General features: G+C 41.8%; 3 protein-coding genes across 5 annotated transcripts; 2 read left to right on the top strand and 1 right to left on the bottom strand.

Moving 5' to 3' along the window:
* Nucleotides 1–50: 50 nt before the first annotated feature.
* LOC135337807 (glucosamine 6-phosphate N-acetyltransferase-like) lies at nucleotides 51–914 on the top strand. The gene has a single exon (XM_064533798.1). It carries the CDS (start codon nucleotides 210–212, stop codon nucleotides 801–803), a length of 594 nt encoding a protein of 197 aa, XP_064389868.1. The 5' UTR covers nucleotides 51–209; the 3' UTR covers nucleotides 804–914.
* A 20-nt stretch (nucleotides 915–934) lies between these two features.
* LOC135337799 (endoplasmic reticulum resident protein 44-like) lies at nucleotides 935–7,449 on the top strand. The gene is made up of 14 exons (XM_064533790.1): nucleotides 935–1,094; nucleotides 1,346–1,421; nucleotides 1,722–1,831; nucleotides 2,121–2,160; nucleotides 2,362–2,429; nucleotides 2,618–2,734; nucleotides 3,173–3,241; nucleotides 3,464–3,510; nucleotides 4,056–4,095; nucleotides 4,593–4,815; nucleotides 6,367–6,440; nucleotides 6,496–6,563; nucleotides 6,954–7,035; nucleotides 7,239–7,449. The coding sequence occupies exons 1-14, from the start codon at nucleotides 1,062–1,064 to the stop codon at nucleotides 7,356–7,358; spliced, it is 1,167 nt and encodes a 388-aa protein (XP_064389860.1). The 5' UTR covers nucleotides 935–1,061; the 3' UTR covers nucleotides 7,359–7,449.
* Nucleotides 7,450–7,917: 468 nt separating this feature from the next.
* LOC135337782 (transient receptor potential cation channel subfamily A member 1-like) lies at nucleotides 7,918–11,985 on the bottom strand. Of its 3 annotated transcripts, none has more exons than XM_064533770.1 (2): nucleotides 11,849–11,985; nucleotides 7,918–11,619 (listed from the first exon to the last, which is right to left on the bottom strand). In XM_064533770.1, exon 2 carries the CDS (start codon nucleotides 11,569–11,571, stop codon nucleotides 7,996–7,998), a length of 3,576 nt encoding a protein of 1,191 aa, XP_064389840.1. In that variant the 5' UTR covers nucleotides 11,572–11,619; nucleotides 11,849–11,985; the 3' UTR covers nucleotides 7,918–7,995. The 3 variants fall into 3 exon arrangements, with proteins under 3 accessions (XP_064389840.1, XP_064389841.1, XP_064389842.1); XM_064533771.1 differs by having other exon boundaries at nucleotides 11,833–11,975; XM_064533772.1 differs by having other exon boundaries at nucleotides 11,742–11,935.
* Nucleotides 11,986–14,663: the final 2,678 nt, after the last annotated feature.

Genomic DNA, 14,663 nt, shown 5'->3' with positions numbered 1-14,663 from the left:
TTTCCTGGACCTGGTGGTATGGATCCTCACAATTACAAATAACTTCAAGCCAGGTTCAATTAAAGCATGATCAGTTAACGCTCTTTACCATAATTATTGTCACTGTGCCTGTCTCAAAAGTTTTCCTCTCCTCATCATTAATTTTGATTGAGGCACTCTTTTTGGTTGAGGACCTCTTAATAATGAACTAAGGTTGTCTCTCTTCCACAATGGAACCATGCTCAAGGACCACACAAGAGAAGGGAACTCCCTGTGACCTTCAAGACAGTCTATTTGACGACACTGTCCTCAGAACTATGAACACTGACAAATGTAAATTCGCAATGAAAGGTATACAATACCCTACACCCGGAACTAGTCTGTTTGCTCGACCACTTCGCCGCTCGGACTATGACAAAGGCTTTCTTCAACTGCTCTCTCAGCTGACAAAAGTAGGTGACTACAGTAAAGAGGCATTTGAAGCACAGTTCAACTCGATGCAAGCACTACCAGGAATGTACTATGTAGTGGTGATAGAAGACACGTCAACGGCTACACTAGTGGCCAGTGCTACACTGCTGATTGAGCATAAGTTTATTCATGGTGCTGTTATACGAGGTCGTATTGAAGACGTTGTCGTGGATAGTGAGTATCGAAGTTCTAGTTTAGGGTCATTCCTTTTGGAACTGTTAACTTGTTTTTCTGAAGAAATTGGTTGTTACAAGATAACTCTCGATTGCAAGCTAAAACTGGTTGGATTCTATGAGAAATTTGGTTACAATAATGAAGGACAATGTTTCCTCACAAAACGTTTTAAAGACTAAATATATTTTTAGCAGTAATTGTTAGGTGATTTGTCTTTTTATTGTATTGTTGTGATCATTATCAATAATTATGTTCTTGTCAAAATTAAATCTATTTACAGCTTTCTTTGAGAGGATCCTTTACCCAGCGTACAAAACAGTAAGGAGGTGTGGCTAAATCCTACTGGCTGATGTGGCGTACGCATGTTCATGTTGTGGATCGAGCAGTAAGGCCGGCCAGTGACTAGACTGGAGTGAAACTACAGTGGACGAACAAAGATGAAGACATTTGCTCTGATACTTATAGTACAGGTGAGAATATTGATGGTGCTTGGATGTGCACCCAGCCTGGGTCACCATACATTGATAGTACTAGTGTGTATCTTTGGCTAGCTAGCTGCTGTCCTATCCTATAGCTCACACTCACTAGTTCATGCCCAGTGCCTCACATTAATGACAGTCGTTAGTACAGTCGAGCGATTGTGTAGAGCTATTGATTATGTGTACGTTGTGTACGTGTATCGTGTATGTGTCGATGAGTCCCCCCACCCCCTAAACTATAGGCTGGCCTGTTGCTGGCCCCCGGTGCTCAAGGTGAAGCGATGGACATCACACAGGCCAACTATGAAGATATTAGATGTAAGTTTTATAATTGTGTAGACGGTTGATTCTGTAATATTGATTAATTAAGTCGTAAATGTAAATTCAATGCATACCTGAACACTAATTACCTTGAGTGCTACCTACATTGTAAGTGGGTGTGTGCACTGACAATAACCGACCAAACAATTCAAACAGAAACGTAACCGTGGTATTTGTTAGGATGATTAAATAAGACCCGTTAAGACCCGTATTAATTATTGCTCTATGGTGAAGCTGAAAGTAAAGTTGTTGTTCCGTATCTCAGTTAGTTACAACGTGTGTGACTACCTCCCACAGATAGTGCTGATATTATATTGATCAATTTCTATGCTGAATGGTGTCGGTTCAGTCAGATGCTCCAGCCCATCTTCAACAAGGCAGCAGACATTTTGAACGAAGAAGAGCCGGTGTGTGTGTGTGTGTGTGTGTGGGTGGGAGGGGATGGCGTGTGTAGGAAGTGCACAGTAGGAGCAGTGGTGATTGTAAAGGGTAAAGGGTGTATGATTAATGGGGTGGACTGCGGTGTGTAGGTGTGTGTGTGCGGAGCATTCATGATAACGTATGTGCATCCCTCTCTGTTTTCATACACCTGTAGTATGTGTGTGTGTTAGAGCATAATCACTATAGCAGTAGCTTCCTTTTTTACTAGCGTCTGGTGTGGTATTTCCTGGTTTTACTGTAACTGTATTTTTACAGAATCGAGTGATATTGGGAAGAGTGAATTGTGAGCAAAACAGTAAGTGGCGTTATTATTATCTTGTACGATTGTACGTGTTCATCCCACCTGCTACTTTTACACGAATTCACTACAAGGCTCTATAGCTGGAGCTGGAGCTGTAACATTGTTTCTTAGGAGTTCTACCGTGTGTAGAAAAATTACATGCATCCATTCGTCACTTAACTCAGCACACACGACACACACATTGCACTCTCACAGAAGACCTATGTTCAACACCGTTCCACATCTCCAAATACCCAACTATCAAGTTGATACGACATGGCTCAGTGAGTACAAGACGAGGTTATGTGTAGGGAATGTGAGCACTAGCTATCTTTATGAAAGGCATAATTATGTTGAACTTTGTCCCTTGTTTGGAGGTTCATTTATCAACTGTATCATAATAATATAGTGTGTAACACTGCCTGTAATAAACCAGAAAGTGGAGTTACAGCTTCATGTATTTTCACTTTAGGTGGCTAAACGTGAGTACAGAGGTCAACGGTCGCAAGAGGCCATCATACAGTTTGTGAAGGAGCAGTTGAGTGATCCCGTTCATCCTATTTCAGAGTACACGGATGTTAAATTGGAGGTAGAGGAATGTTCCTATTCTGTTGTGACCTATACATAGTCTAAATCAGTGCTGTGCTTGCTCTACAACGTATGTATAATTATATTATACCTGCCTATTGTGTAGATCTCGTGTGTTGCAGTCTTACATGAATTATATTGCCCATTGTTGTGTACGTATATAGTGAACCTTATCTATAGTGCATGGTCACCTATGGCAAACCAAAATAATTTATGGAGGCGGCCTGCTATAACACAGGTTGAATGAAACGCATGCTATGGAGACTTTGGTGCCCATTAGCCTGGCTGTATTATAGAGGGTGACCTGATTATAAAGTGTTTCAGTTTCGCTATAGTTATCTCTTGTGTGCGTTTGTTAATGACTATCCATGGTTTCCTTGTAACGGGAAGCCATTGCCATTGCCATTGCCACAGCTGACCATAATTTTCTTGTTGTTAGGAAGTAAAGAAGGCAATTGTCGGATTCTACCCTAGTAACCAGAGCAACGAGTACCTCTTCTTCTCAAAGGTGAGCCAGCACATCTCAACACACGTTACGGTCACGAGTCTCGCTCTTGGCCATTTCGGGTTGCTTCAATTAACTATTGTCTCTTTAATTCTTACTTCTTACGTGTAACTACGTAGTGTATAGCGAAACTTCTTTATGTTTCGTTTATTGAGTCGTGTGGCAGACGATAAAGTTTATCAAGTATTGATCACACACACACGCCCACATACACACATCCTTAAGGCTGCCATTATTCTACGAGACGATTGCCCGTTCTACAGTTTGATAGGGTGAGTTAGTGTTCTGTAATCAAAGCAACAAGGTGCTGTACAAGTGCACTAGCGCACATAGTGGACCCCTTAATAGACCAAGAGTATGCATGGATGGTCCCCCTTGTATACCAAGAGTATGCAGGGATGGTCCCCCTTGTAGACCAAGAGTATGCAGGGATGGTCCCCCTTGTAGACCAAGAGTACGCAGGGATGGTCCCCCTTGTAGACCAAGAGTACGCAGGGATGGTCCCCCTTGTAGACCAAGAGTACGCAGGGATGGTCCCCCTTGTAGACCAAGAGTACGCAGGGATGGTCCCCCTTGTAGACCAAGAGTACGCAGGGATGGTCCCCCTTGTAGACCAAGAGTACGCAGGGATGGTCCCCCTTGTAGATCAAGAGTACGCAGGGATGACCTGCTAACACAAGTTCAACCACATGTTTGCGGCCCTACTGTACTATAATACAGTCATGTAGGGAGGCTGTATTATACCGGTTCATTGTATTTATATAGTTACGTGTATTTCATGAGCAATTGTTATGAATGGTTTCCCCTTTTTGTGCAGAACAACGGAAACTACACAGCTGGCCTTCCGAGAAGAGGGGGTACGTTGATCACATGATGATCACATGATGATCACAGGAATTCCTAATCACAACTGTAGTAGTACACTGTGGGTTTACTTGTGCCAACTGAACAGAATAAAGCATTTTCGTCCGCTCATCTGTAACTAACGGTTTCCCGATATGCAATGACCCGAGTATGTGGGAGGAATAGGCTCACTAGTTGTGGCTTGTGGTGTAAGCAACCCATTACCGTGGTCACTTGCCGGTCACTTCTACATGCATAGCTTGATCCCTTGTACGGGCTACTTAAGATACAGTACATGTAATGCCGATTTTCGGCCTATTAGGATTAGTATATATATTTATGTGTGGGGCTCTAACTGTGGTTTTCGCTGTCTCAATTCACTGTAGTTTAACCACTGAGATTTGAATTAAAGTTTATAGTATTTACATGTACTCATCTCCCCTCCACACACACACACACACACACACACACACACACACACACACACACACACACACACACACACACACAGGTTTCGGATGTTGTGTACACTGGAAATACGAGTGATTTTTCCAATGTAGTCATGTGGTTACACGATCGCTGTGTGCCGTTTATTCGAGAGATCACGTTCCAAAATGGGGAGGAGCTCACTGAAGAGGGACTTCCTCTTTTGCTCCTCTTCTACCATCCTGACCGGCCGCAGGTTAAGGAAGAATACAGAGAAAGAGTTGCAGCTGACCTTGGCAGTCACAAAGGTTAGTATCTGTGTTGGAAACTTGTATAGAATGGAACCTCTAAATATAGACACATGCATTTGGGACCTAAAAAATCAAGGCGTTTCAGTGTTTAGTTTCTATGAGTTTTGTGTTGATATGGGACTTGCTTGAGTGTCCTGATGCCCTTGTTTCAGGGAGCCCACATTTAGTGGTTCTGCTGTAGAATTCTTTGTAGAGGAATTCTTTGTAGAGCTGATATGTTGTTAGAAACCATATGTACATGTACATGCATGTACAATGTAGTGTGATAGGAATACACAGTAGTTAAATTTCTAAGTATCTTCTGAAGTACATGTATCTTACCCAAAGTGTGTGCCTTAATTAGTTCAATTATTTTACCTCGGTGCGCATGTGCAAGCGAGGTATACGGTAGTGTGTCTGTGTGTCTGTGTAGACTGCTACAGCTGTTCAAGGATCAATGAAGTGCAAGTAAGAGTTCTATAGGCTTCTAGTCATGTTTTCTTAGATTTTAATTCGTGGATTTGCAAAATAATGCTTGGTTCTCGAGTTATGCCTAGTTTTGCTTACTTGGAATGCCATTGCAGCCTTTTCAGAAGAGTGCATAGAAAAACGTGTCCATGGAGTGTTGCTACTCTACTTAGTAGTTAGCTCTGCACTAGAATGCTAGCTATTAGTAGCTGCAAGAGTGAGAAGAGAGCTGCAAGGCTCTGCTGACTTGCAGCCATTAATTTTAGACTTGGCATTGATCCTTTTTAACAACAATCATGGTCGATCATTACCCACTCCTTGAGTTTCTCTGTTCTGCCTGCATGCAGCAAAATTAATCAATGCAAAAATGTTCATCGTGTGTATAAAACTATTGCTAATAGTAGCTTTATGTCATGTAGCTTTTACACCTCCACTGAGGCACCAGCACCCGCGGTACTTCATTACGTCTTCCTGTTTGTAGCTACAGTAGAACCTCGATTATCCGGACACCTTGGTTCCAGAAGCAGGCCGGAGATAAACCACGCCTTGATCCACCCACTTTATTGATAAACAGCAGTGCCACATGGTTGTATGCGCATGCGCAGAAGATAAGCAGGCATGTCTCCATGGTAACAGCTGCAACGCGCATGCGCGTTTGAGGGACACGCCCATTTTCTAAATTAATAACAAGAAAACTGCCAAGCCGGATAATTGAGGTTCTACTGTACTACTGTTTTTATGGGATGGTGTTGGCATGTACATTAGAGACATGTGACTGCGTGGTGATATGTTTTGTAGAAGACTGGATTTTCAGCTATAACTGCCCTGTTATAAAGTAGACTTTAGACTATAATTCTTTAATTGTATCAAAGTGACAGCACTAACCCTAACCCTAACCTTAGTACCATTAGAGTCGGTGGGTCATGTTCTGTACATTTTGATGTGGTTGATAAGCATTCACACACCCCACCCACTCCACCCACCTCACACTCCACCCCCCACACGCACAGGGGTGGGTCATGTTCTGTACATTTTGATGTGGTTGATAAGCATTCACACACCCCACCCACCTCACACTCCACCCCCCCCCCACACACACAGGCACAGTGAACGTGGTGACGGCCAATGGTGTCATGTTCGCCCACCCCCTTCACCATCTCGGCAAACATGCCAATGTAAGCTAATTCTCATTCACTGGGTACAAAACCAATTGACCTTTTAACCCTGCAGGACCTTCCGGTGATAGCGATAGACAGTTTCCGTCACATGTATGTCTTCCCAAACTTTGACGACTTCAGGTATAAGACTACTGAAGGGTGCAAAGTGCATGACGACTTTTACACTGTGTTTATTATGGCTGATGACAATCACATCTAGAAGCTTGGAATGCTCTAGTTCCATGCCCAAAGTACATAAAGGGGAAGACCATGCAAATAACCAATACAAAGGCCGCCATGACACAATGTGCATTCGACTACAACCCATCTACAGGTTATGGGCCCTAACATCTCCGTTTTAACCCCACTTATTTGTTACAGCCACTGTTGGTCTCTACTCTATATATAGACAGACCGTTACAGCTATACATTTTAAATTGCGGGATAATGTTCATGCAAGTCATTTTCAATGCTCTGCCTTCCCTTAAAACTACTCTGTATACAATGTATATTCGCTTGACATTCTTACAGAGTTCCTGGAAAGATTCACCAGTTCATTACTGACCTACACTCGGGCAAACTTCACAGAGATTTCCATAACCCAACCAATGCAGTAAGGAAATGTGCTTGTGTTTAAGTTGTAAGCGGTCTGAGACACACGCACTGTATACGCTCCAAGAGCAAAGTCCAATCCACTCTCTATATACTGGTCCAGTAAATGCGGTACACGTATATAGTGTATTGTGTATGATGAGTATTTCCACTACGATAGTTAGCGTTGATCTACCCCCCCCCCCCCACATACATAAATTGTAGCCTCAAGAGACGGCCTCCCACCAACAGCAGAGGAGAGATGTGGATGGAAGCCCCCCAGAGAGTGAGTTCAAGAAGTTGGCCCCGGGAAGATCACGTTACTCTTTCAGAGATGAACTATGAACTGTTTTAGCTCCTAGGGTTACGAAACATTTTGATTTATTATAACACATTAATGAGTTTTGCTTACCATTACCATTATTTTGGAGCATAATTAATTATGATTATTATACTGCATGTGTATATAATATTAGCTATACATGTACAATCTAATAATTAATGTATAGGGTGCATGTAAGTACATCAAAATATTTTGGACCCGGCCCCCGGTAGGGGTTGGTTGATTACTCTCGAGATTCCTCCAAAATCAATATATTATAGACCTAGTCTATAAGATTAATATAGCTTTGGTATAATGATTCGAGAGAATCGAGACAAGGGGGAGGGAGCATTACGAGCATTCACAATCAATTACTACTGGCTACGGCTAGCAACTTTTGTGATTTTAACTACAATGTATTCTGTACCTAAACAAACAATTGTCAACACATGTACAGCAAGCATACAATAATTAACTCATTATTGGACTAGAGAGGTAGTGATATAACTATATAAGTGGTGTGATGAGCTTATAATTATTACATCACCATCGTGCTCAGTATTATTATATTATAGATACTAATTTTCAATGCTGTCACAATCTTAAACAATAGTTACAAAAAACTAAAATAAATGGTGTGACAACAAAATAGCCTGAAATCTATCGCCAGTTATCTGTAAGTTCTTCACTAGCATTAAAGTCTAATGATCTAAGGCTGCTCCGAGCTGACAGGCCATGATAGCGTCTTAACTCAGTATTGGTTTCTTGCATCAGCTGCAGTGTCTCCTTCAGCTCGAGAACGTGGAGCTTTAACTCAGCAATATCTGAGATGCATGCTGCTATGTTTGCAGAGCTAGTAGTATCCGATTGTTCTGGTTCTATTTGATACTCGATCCATTTCCAACTGTCTCGCCATATTGACCATATCGAACGATTCCTATTCGGGTAGATGGTGTGCGATAGAAGAGAAAAGCGTTTCAATGATCCTCTTGGAATCGAGGCGTCTAGCTGAGCAAAGTATTCGATCTCGATGTCCTTTCTCTGTAGAATGGCATTTAACTTTACTCTTTCAATGTCTCCCACAGCTAAGCCAATGAGTAGATTAGCAAGGACAATGCTTAGTATAATACCCGAAAACATAGTGAAAACAAGAACTATCGTCCCAAAAGACAGATTCCCAGCCACATCTAATCCGATATATGTGTCATAGGGCAACTCTCCCAGCATAAAGCCAAATACAGAAAGAAAAGAGTATCCAATATTGTCAAATTCACTGATATTGCCAGCGAGGATGTAGAATGAGAATGCAAATGCAAGTAACAAGAATGTACTGACAAAAAGTACAAGGAGAACTGTTTTGGTAACTTCGAGAAGCATTTTAACAATGGTACCAGGGAGTGAAAGATTCTCTAAGAGTAGGAGGAGAGACAGCCACGATAAGAAGCAGCTGACACCTCCAAATGGCCACACTGGCGCCCAACTGATAAACAACAAAAAGGTATACATAAAGATCACTGACAAAACGTTGATCCAGACTGTAAGTTGAAGGAATGGACCAATACCATTTTTTCTTTTAATTTGTACGACAACATTGAATATGACGAGTATCATGTACACACTATTTAAGCATGTAGTCACAGCACGTATCACTGTGAGCCCCAGGGTGAGATTTAAGACATAGTCTCCGTTTTCAGTACTGTTCGGATCAGTCTCGTTTACAGTGCTAAGCAGTTTAAGTGGATGTGGAGCAAGCACAACAAAGGTTGAAAGAAGGACCACCATCAAGACTTGGAAGACGTAAACAGTAAAATAGTAGATACTTCCATACCTTCGCCACTTTGATTCCAAAAAAGCATTCACTACTGGGTGAGTTAGAAGAGCTTGTCGTCTGAATTGTTTCATCTTCTGTAAGATTTTCATTGTCTTCTGTCCAAAATTCACTTCCTTTACACAAATTTGACTTTGATCTTGAGGTAGGTTACTCTGACCATTTCCTTTGTACTTTACTGTTGCCTCGGTAACATCTTCTTTTTCTGAGTGCACTGAATTCGAGTACACTGAATTGGAATCTAAAGAGAGGAGACTACCGTGGATCTTACTCTCCTTTGACTTTTGGCTGTAGAGGTACTTAAATTCAAAGGATTCCCAATAGTCTGGATGGGATTTGTCGAGGGTGGCTCTTGAGTGACATCGATCTAGCACTGCTTTGGCTGCTTTAGGCATTTGCTCAATAAGTCGTATAAAGGGGCTGGGGCAAGAAGGAGAGAAAAAGTTGAGACACTCCTGCCAGCGATCATGGTTGATCACTGCCAACACACAGTCCAAGTCACCACTGTCAATGATCATGTCAAAGAAGCTTAGTGATTCAAAGTTGGCACCCAGCTTGCAATTTTTGTCAAGTATTAACGTAATCAGTGATGGTGTCTTGCTTATTGCCGCTGCATGAAGAGCAGTATTGCCATGTTCATCAGTGACTTCAATCTGTGATGGTTGCGACTGTAGCAGCAGCGTGGCACAACTCGTAAAGCCTTTCTTGCAAGCTATCATGAATGCTGTCTCGCCATTCAAGGCTTTGTGGAACATTGCACCATTGTTTAACAGCAGGTCAATGCACCGAAAATGACCTCCAGTGGCAGCGGAGTGAAGTGGGGTCATACCACAATTGTTGGGTTCGTTCAGCAGCTGGTGAATCTCAAGCACATTTAGGAGAGCTTTCAGAGCTTTGACATCACCTTTAATGGCAGCTATGTGGAGGTAGTTATTTCCTTCTTCGTCTTCCATTTTTTGAACATCGGAAGCGTGACGGAGGGCTGCAAACATTTTAGGGATCACTTCACTATGGCCTACATGAAGAGCTTGATGGATTGCTGAGTATCCTTTGTTACAAGTTTGGCTAATCAGCTCGGGAGCACAGGACAGCTCTAAAAGAGCATTGACTACCACCTTCCTTTTGCTATTCAGAGCAAGATGAAGAGCATTTAATCCTTCCTGATCCTTGGCAAGTGGACTCGCCCCATACGATATCAATTCTTTGAAACCAGCCAGATTAGCTGAGGTGATGGCGTTATGTAAGGGAGTACGGCCTCTTGCATCGTGAGCGTCAATCTGGATAATTCCTTTTCCATTTTCGATTAAGAAGGGGATCATGAAGGAGCTGTAGATGGACAGTGCACAATGGTGGAGAGGTGTCTTCTGTTGTTGATCTGTGGATGAAATGATTTGAGGGCCAACATGCTCCACCATCATCTTGACCATGTCGGATCTTCCTTGAGAGCAAGCCAGATGCAGAGGGGGGATGAGGTCGCCCTTGGAGTTGACTGGAGAGGCTCCGTGTTTAAGCAGTACCTCAACGACTTCTGTGTTGCAGCTGTCCACGGCAGCGTGTAGTGGAGTACTGTTATCCTCGTCTAGAAATCCGAAAACTAGGTCAATATCATGCCCAAACTCAATTGCACTGCGGATAATATAATCGAGCACTCGGTAAGAGTTTTTGCGAGCTGCTAGATGAATTGGAGTCAGTCCATTGTCGTCAGGGACTAATAGTTTGAAACCCGTTTTCTTGGTCTTCAATAAATCTGTAGTAACCTTGGTCTGGATGATGTCCATTCCTTCGATGTTGTCATGCTCACAGATAATATGTACTACAGTCATGCCACGATGTCCTTGCACAGACGTATTAATAGGGTGGTCTAAGATGGCTGAAAGAGACTTATTTTTCCCTCGAGCTGCAAGATGAAGCGGGGCGAATGCGTCTTTATTAAGGATGGAATCATTTGCTCCATTCGTCAACAGGAGGTGACAGGCTTCAGGAAGATCATTGTCAGCAGCTAGATGGAGAGGAGTGTTTCCCCTATTATCCACAGCATCCACATTACAACCATTATCAATCAGGAACGACATAATGAGCTCTTGGTTGTGTAGAACGGCATGATGCAAGAGAGTTTGGCCATTTTCATTAACCTCTGTAAGGGTCAAATTGTGCTCGTTAATAGCACTCTTCAGCTCTTCCAGCCTTCCTTCAGTCACCAGTGTGATAACAGGCACTGTGTCTTCATACAAGTACAGTTCTAGGCTTAGCTGTTTCGACGAGCACTTCGTGAACGCTCTTGTGCTGTTATTGGGTCTTCGCTTAAACGCTGCAGCTACTATGGCCAAAGACTTTAAGCTGTGAGATGGCACCGTCTTGTCTTTATTTTCAGAAATGGGTTCCAATTTGATGGAGATTTGCTTTGACATCTTTTCAGTATCACCAGCACCATAGATTGAAGAGTTAGCACAGAATTTCTGCAATCAGTATCAGTATAAAATTAATTATAAACTATGTGGGTCACAATCATCCACTCTCTTCTGTGATTCTACACTTAGGACTTAGATCTATTCTATTAGTATTATATAAAGTGACTCACACATCAACAGCAGTGAAAATAATTACAGTGTTGTAAAGACATCTAGTCTACCTCAGATTAAAAAGCAAACTGTACTATACTGGCAGCTCACAAAGCTTGGGACGTACAAGAAAAGACTGTGAGTTTCACCCCTTCCTAATAGCACAACATCTGACTTCTGCTTAGTGTAATCTTGGCTAGTCTAGATCGCTAATCATTTAACATTGAACATCTGGCCGGTGGCTAGCTATGTAAACAACAGAGTATAAACAATGGAATGCCGTTTGTACAATGGCACTCCCCCCGATACAATGAGACAGCGCGACTGCGGTAATTTTATGATGCAAAGATCTCTGATTGAATGTGGCAGTGCATTCTCAAAAGTACAACAAAATAAAAAACCAGCTAGATATATATAGGTTTACCTATATAATTATAATAGAGTCTCTACAGTCTTTAAAGTCTATGCAGTGCCAGTTGCTGAATGAAGCTCTCCTCACACACGCAAAATTATTGTCCAATGTTCATTTTGGGTAAAGGTCATTACATTAAGTTTTGCATAACGATGTTCTCATGGCAAACTAATGGCTGAAGCCTGAATAAATTATTATGGATCAGTTCAAGTCAGCAAGATAACACTGAGAGAACCATGAGATATTAATTATGTCGTGTGTCAGTTGTGTGCTGTGTTTATGCCTACGTTATAATTTTGCTATAATTATTAAGGCACATTTTTTGGCAAGATTTCTATGAGGATTTTTTATGAGTTATAATAGGAAAATTTTTAAGAATTAAAGAATAGAACAATGGGTGAAAAAAACCATAATTTATCAGGGCCTAGTGAAGCCACATTGAGAGCTGAGCAATGATGCTACTGGAGCATCTCAACAATTACACCATGTAGGAAAACATGTGAATTGTTGTCCTTGCACTGAAAATCATGTGCTTGTGAATTCACAAAATTTCGCCTCCTTTGGCGGCCAGCCGATAATGTTTTGTCTGGGGAAGTTGGCACCTATGGTCAGGCACAAAGTTGCAAATATGGCAATAGCTATGCACAACATCGATTGTCTTACAGGCAGATCCAACATTGCAGAGTTCTCCATTCACTGCATCAAAGTATTAAACTCTTATAGGTATAAGCATGAGTAATAACATGAAAGGTAAAAATCTTCCTTCGCTTTTGAATTCCATATCAAGATTTTTGCTACTTTTATACAGAGTCTTTGCGTGCATGCATGTACTGTCTCTTTGATGCTTTGTCAACTAATAGAGCTAACCTTACCATAATTATATACCGTATAAGCGGGTAATTTTCGGGGGACAAAATATTCGTGGTTCAGCAATATTGCGACATTTCGTGGGTAATATTTTTGTGGTTGGAGCTTGCACTGCAGGTAAAGGTAGGCAAGGTCGCTTCATTTGTGGGTAAAATATTCGTGGTCAGACCTCCAATCACGAAAACCACAAATATTTTGCCCCACGAAAATTACACGTTATACGGTACTATATGACTGTGATATAGCACTCTCTACTCTCTTTGACTTTGTGTTCATCTTTGTTGTATGTGCAGAAAAGGATAGCAGAAAATAATCTCACAGTAGGGGGCGTAACAAAATGGGCCCCCTGGGGTGTCTACATTCTAGGCGGGGGGACAAAAATTTTTAATTCTAGGCCCTGAGGGGGGTGTAAACATGGGGGCCCAACATTTTATGATACCCGGCCCTAAAACTCATTTCTAGTTTGTATTAAAGCTCTATAAATTATAGCTACTAGATCTAGCTACCATATATAGCTAGAAATTTCTGCGGCCCAAAAATTCTGCGAATTGCTGTAAAAAGACCTTTTGCATGGATAATATTTCTGCGAAGTAAATTTTCAACTGTTACATTAGGCGTGGTTAATACTGTATAGCGGGTAAGTTTCGTGGGGTAAAAAATTCGTTCAACTTGAGAAACGGTAGTTTTCGTGAGTAAAAAATTTCGTTTAGTCTCGTGGCTGCACGGCATTCCTACGTTCAGATAAGCCACGCCTACAATCAAATTTCGTGGAGGTCAGCCTGCCCACAAAAATAACGAATATTTTACCCCACAAAAATTACTCGCTATACGGTAAGCATTTGCGGATAATTATTTCTGCGTTTACTCATTCATTCGCAGAATTTGCAGAAATGTTGGGCCACAGAAATTTCTCGCTATACGGTATACTACAGTGAACTCTCTTAGCTACTTAATCGATCAGCTGCACTAAAAATGCCTCTTCAATTTATGGTGGCCCTACAAGTGCCTCGTTCCTGACCCGAGTTTTTTCTAGCATAGAAAGAATACAGGGCCGTAAGAACCACGAGGGGGCTGGGGGGGGCAGTTTCCCCCAGAAACTAACCACATTAATTGATGAATACATTGTGGTTTGTTGCAACATAACACTGTACAGTTATACAAGTCGCTAACTGATTCGCTTGACCTTGAAGCAGTTGCTCGTGCATGTCTAATTTGCTTCCACTAACACACCATTTTGGACATTTCTATAATTATAGCTCACATGCAGATTAATTCATTTATGCATCTTTCTCTTGTTTTATAAACTTTGCTATGAGAACATGCAGATTTATTTATATTTTCAAAAATTTTTCCTCCAGTGGTGTTGTGTTACTGTACAACCCCCTGCGGCGCTTTGCCCCACCCCCCCACCTAAAACATAAAACATAATCTTACGGCCCCAAAAGTTCAATGCCAGAATGTAAAAGAAATTATGGTGTGTGCATTTACTTTTGCTCATTAACCAACCTGGAAAATTTGTAATGCATACATGCCTATAAATTACAGAGAGCATCACATAATGCTGTCTAGCCTCGGTCCCAGGCCGATTTTTTTTAAAAAAGGCGACCTAGCGTTCAATTGGAGACGGATCGGCCTGGGGTCGAGCACCAGAGGAGGTCGGACT

Source organism: Halichondria panicea, chromosome 6 (genome assembly GCF_963675165.1).
Source record: "Halichondria panicea chromosome 6, odHalPani1.1, whole genome shotgun sequence".
NCBI lineage: Eukaryota > Metazoa > Porifera > Demospongiae > Suberitida > Halichondriidae > Halichondria > Halichondria panicea.
The sequence above is the reverse complement of the archived record's forward strand: the minus strand, read 5'-3'. Positions and strand labels throughout refer to the sequence as shown.

Excerpts from the sequence above, each read along its gene's own strand:
- LOC135337807 (XM_064533798.1), top strand. The coding sequence starts at position 210 with ATGGAACCATGCTCAAGGACCACACAAGAGAAGGGAACTCCCTGTGAC.
- LOC135337799 (XM_064533790.1), top strand. The coding sequence starts at position 1,062 with ATGAAGACATTTGCTCTGATACTTATAGTACAG. Across the intron at positions 4,816-6,366 it reads TGACCTTGGCAGTCACAAAG|GCACAGTGAACGTGGTGACG; the intron begins GTTAGTATCTGT and ends CCACACACACAG. Across the intron at positions 6,564-6,953 it reads CCAAACTTTGACGACTTCAG|AGTTCCTGGAAAGATTCACC; the intron begins GTATAAGACTAC and ends ACATTCTTACAG.
- LOC135337782 (XM_064533770.1), bottom strand. The coding sequence starts at position 11,571 with ATGTCAAAGCAAATCTCCATCAAATTGGAACCCATTTCTGAAAATAAA.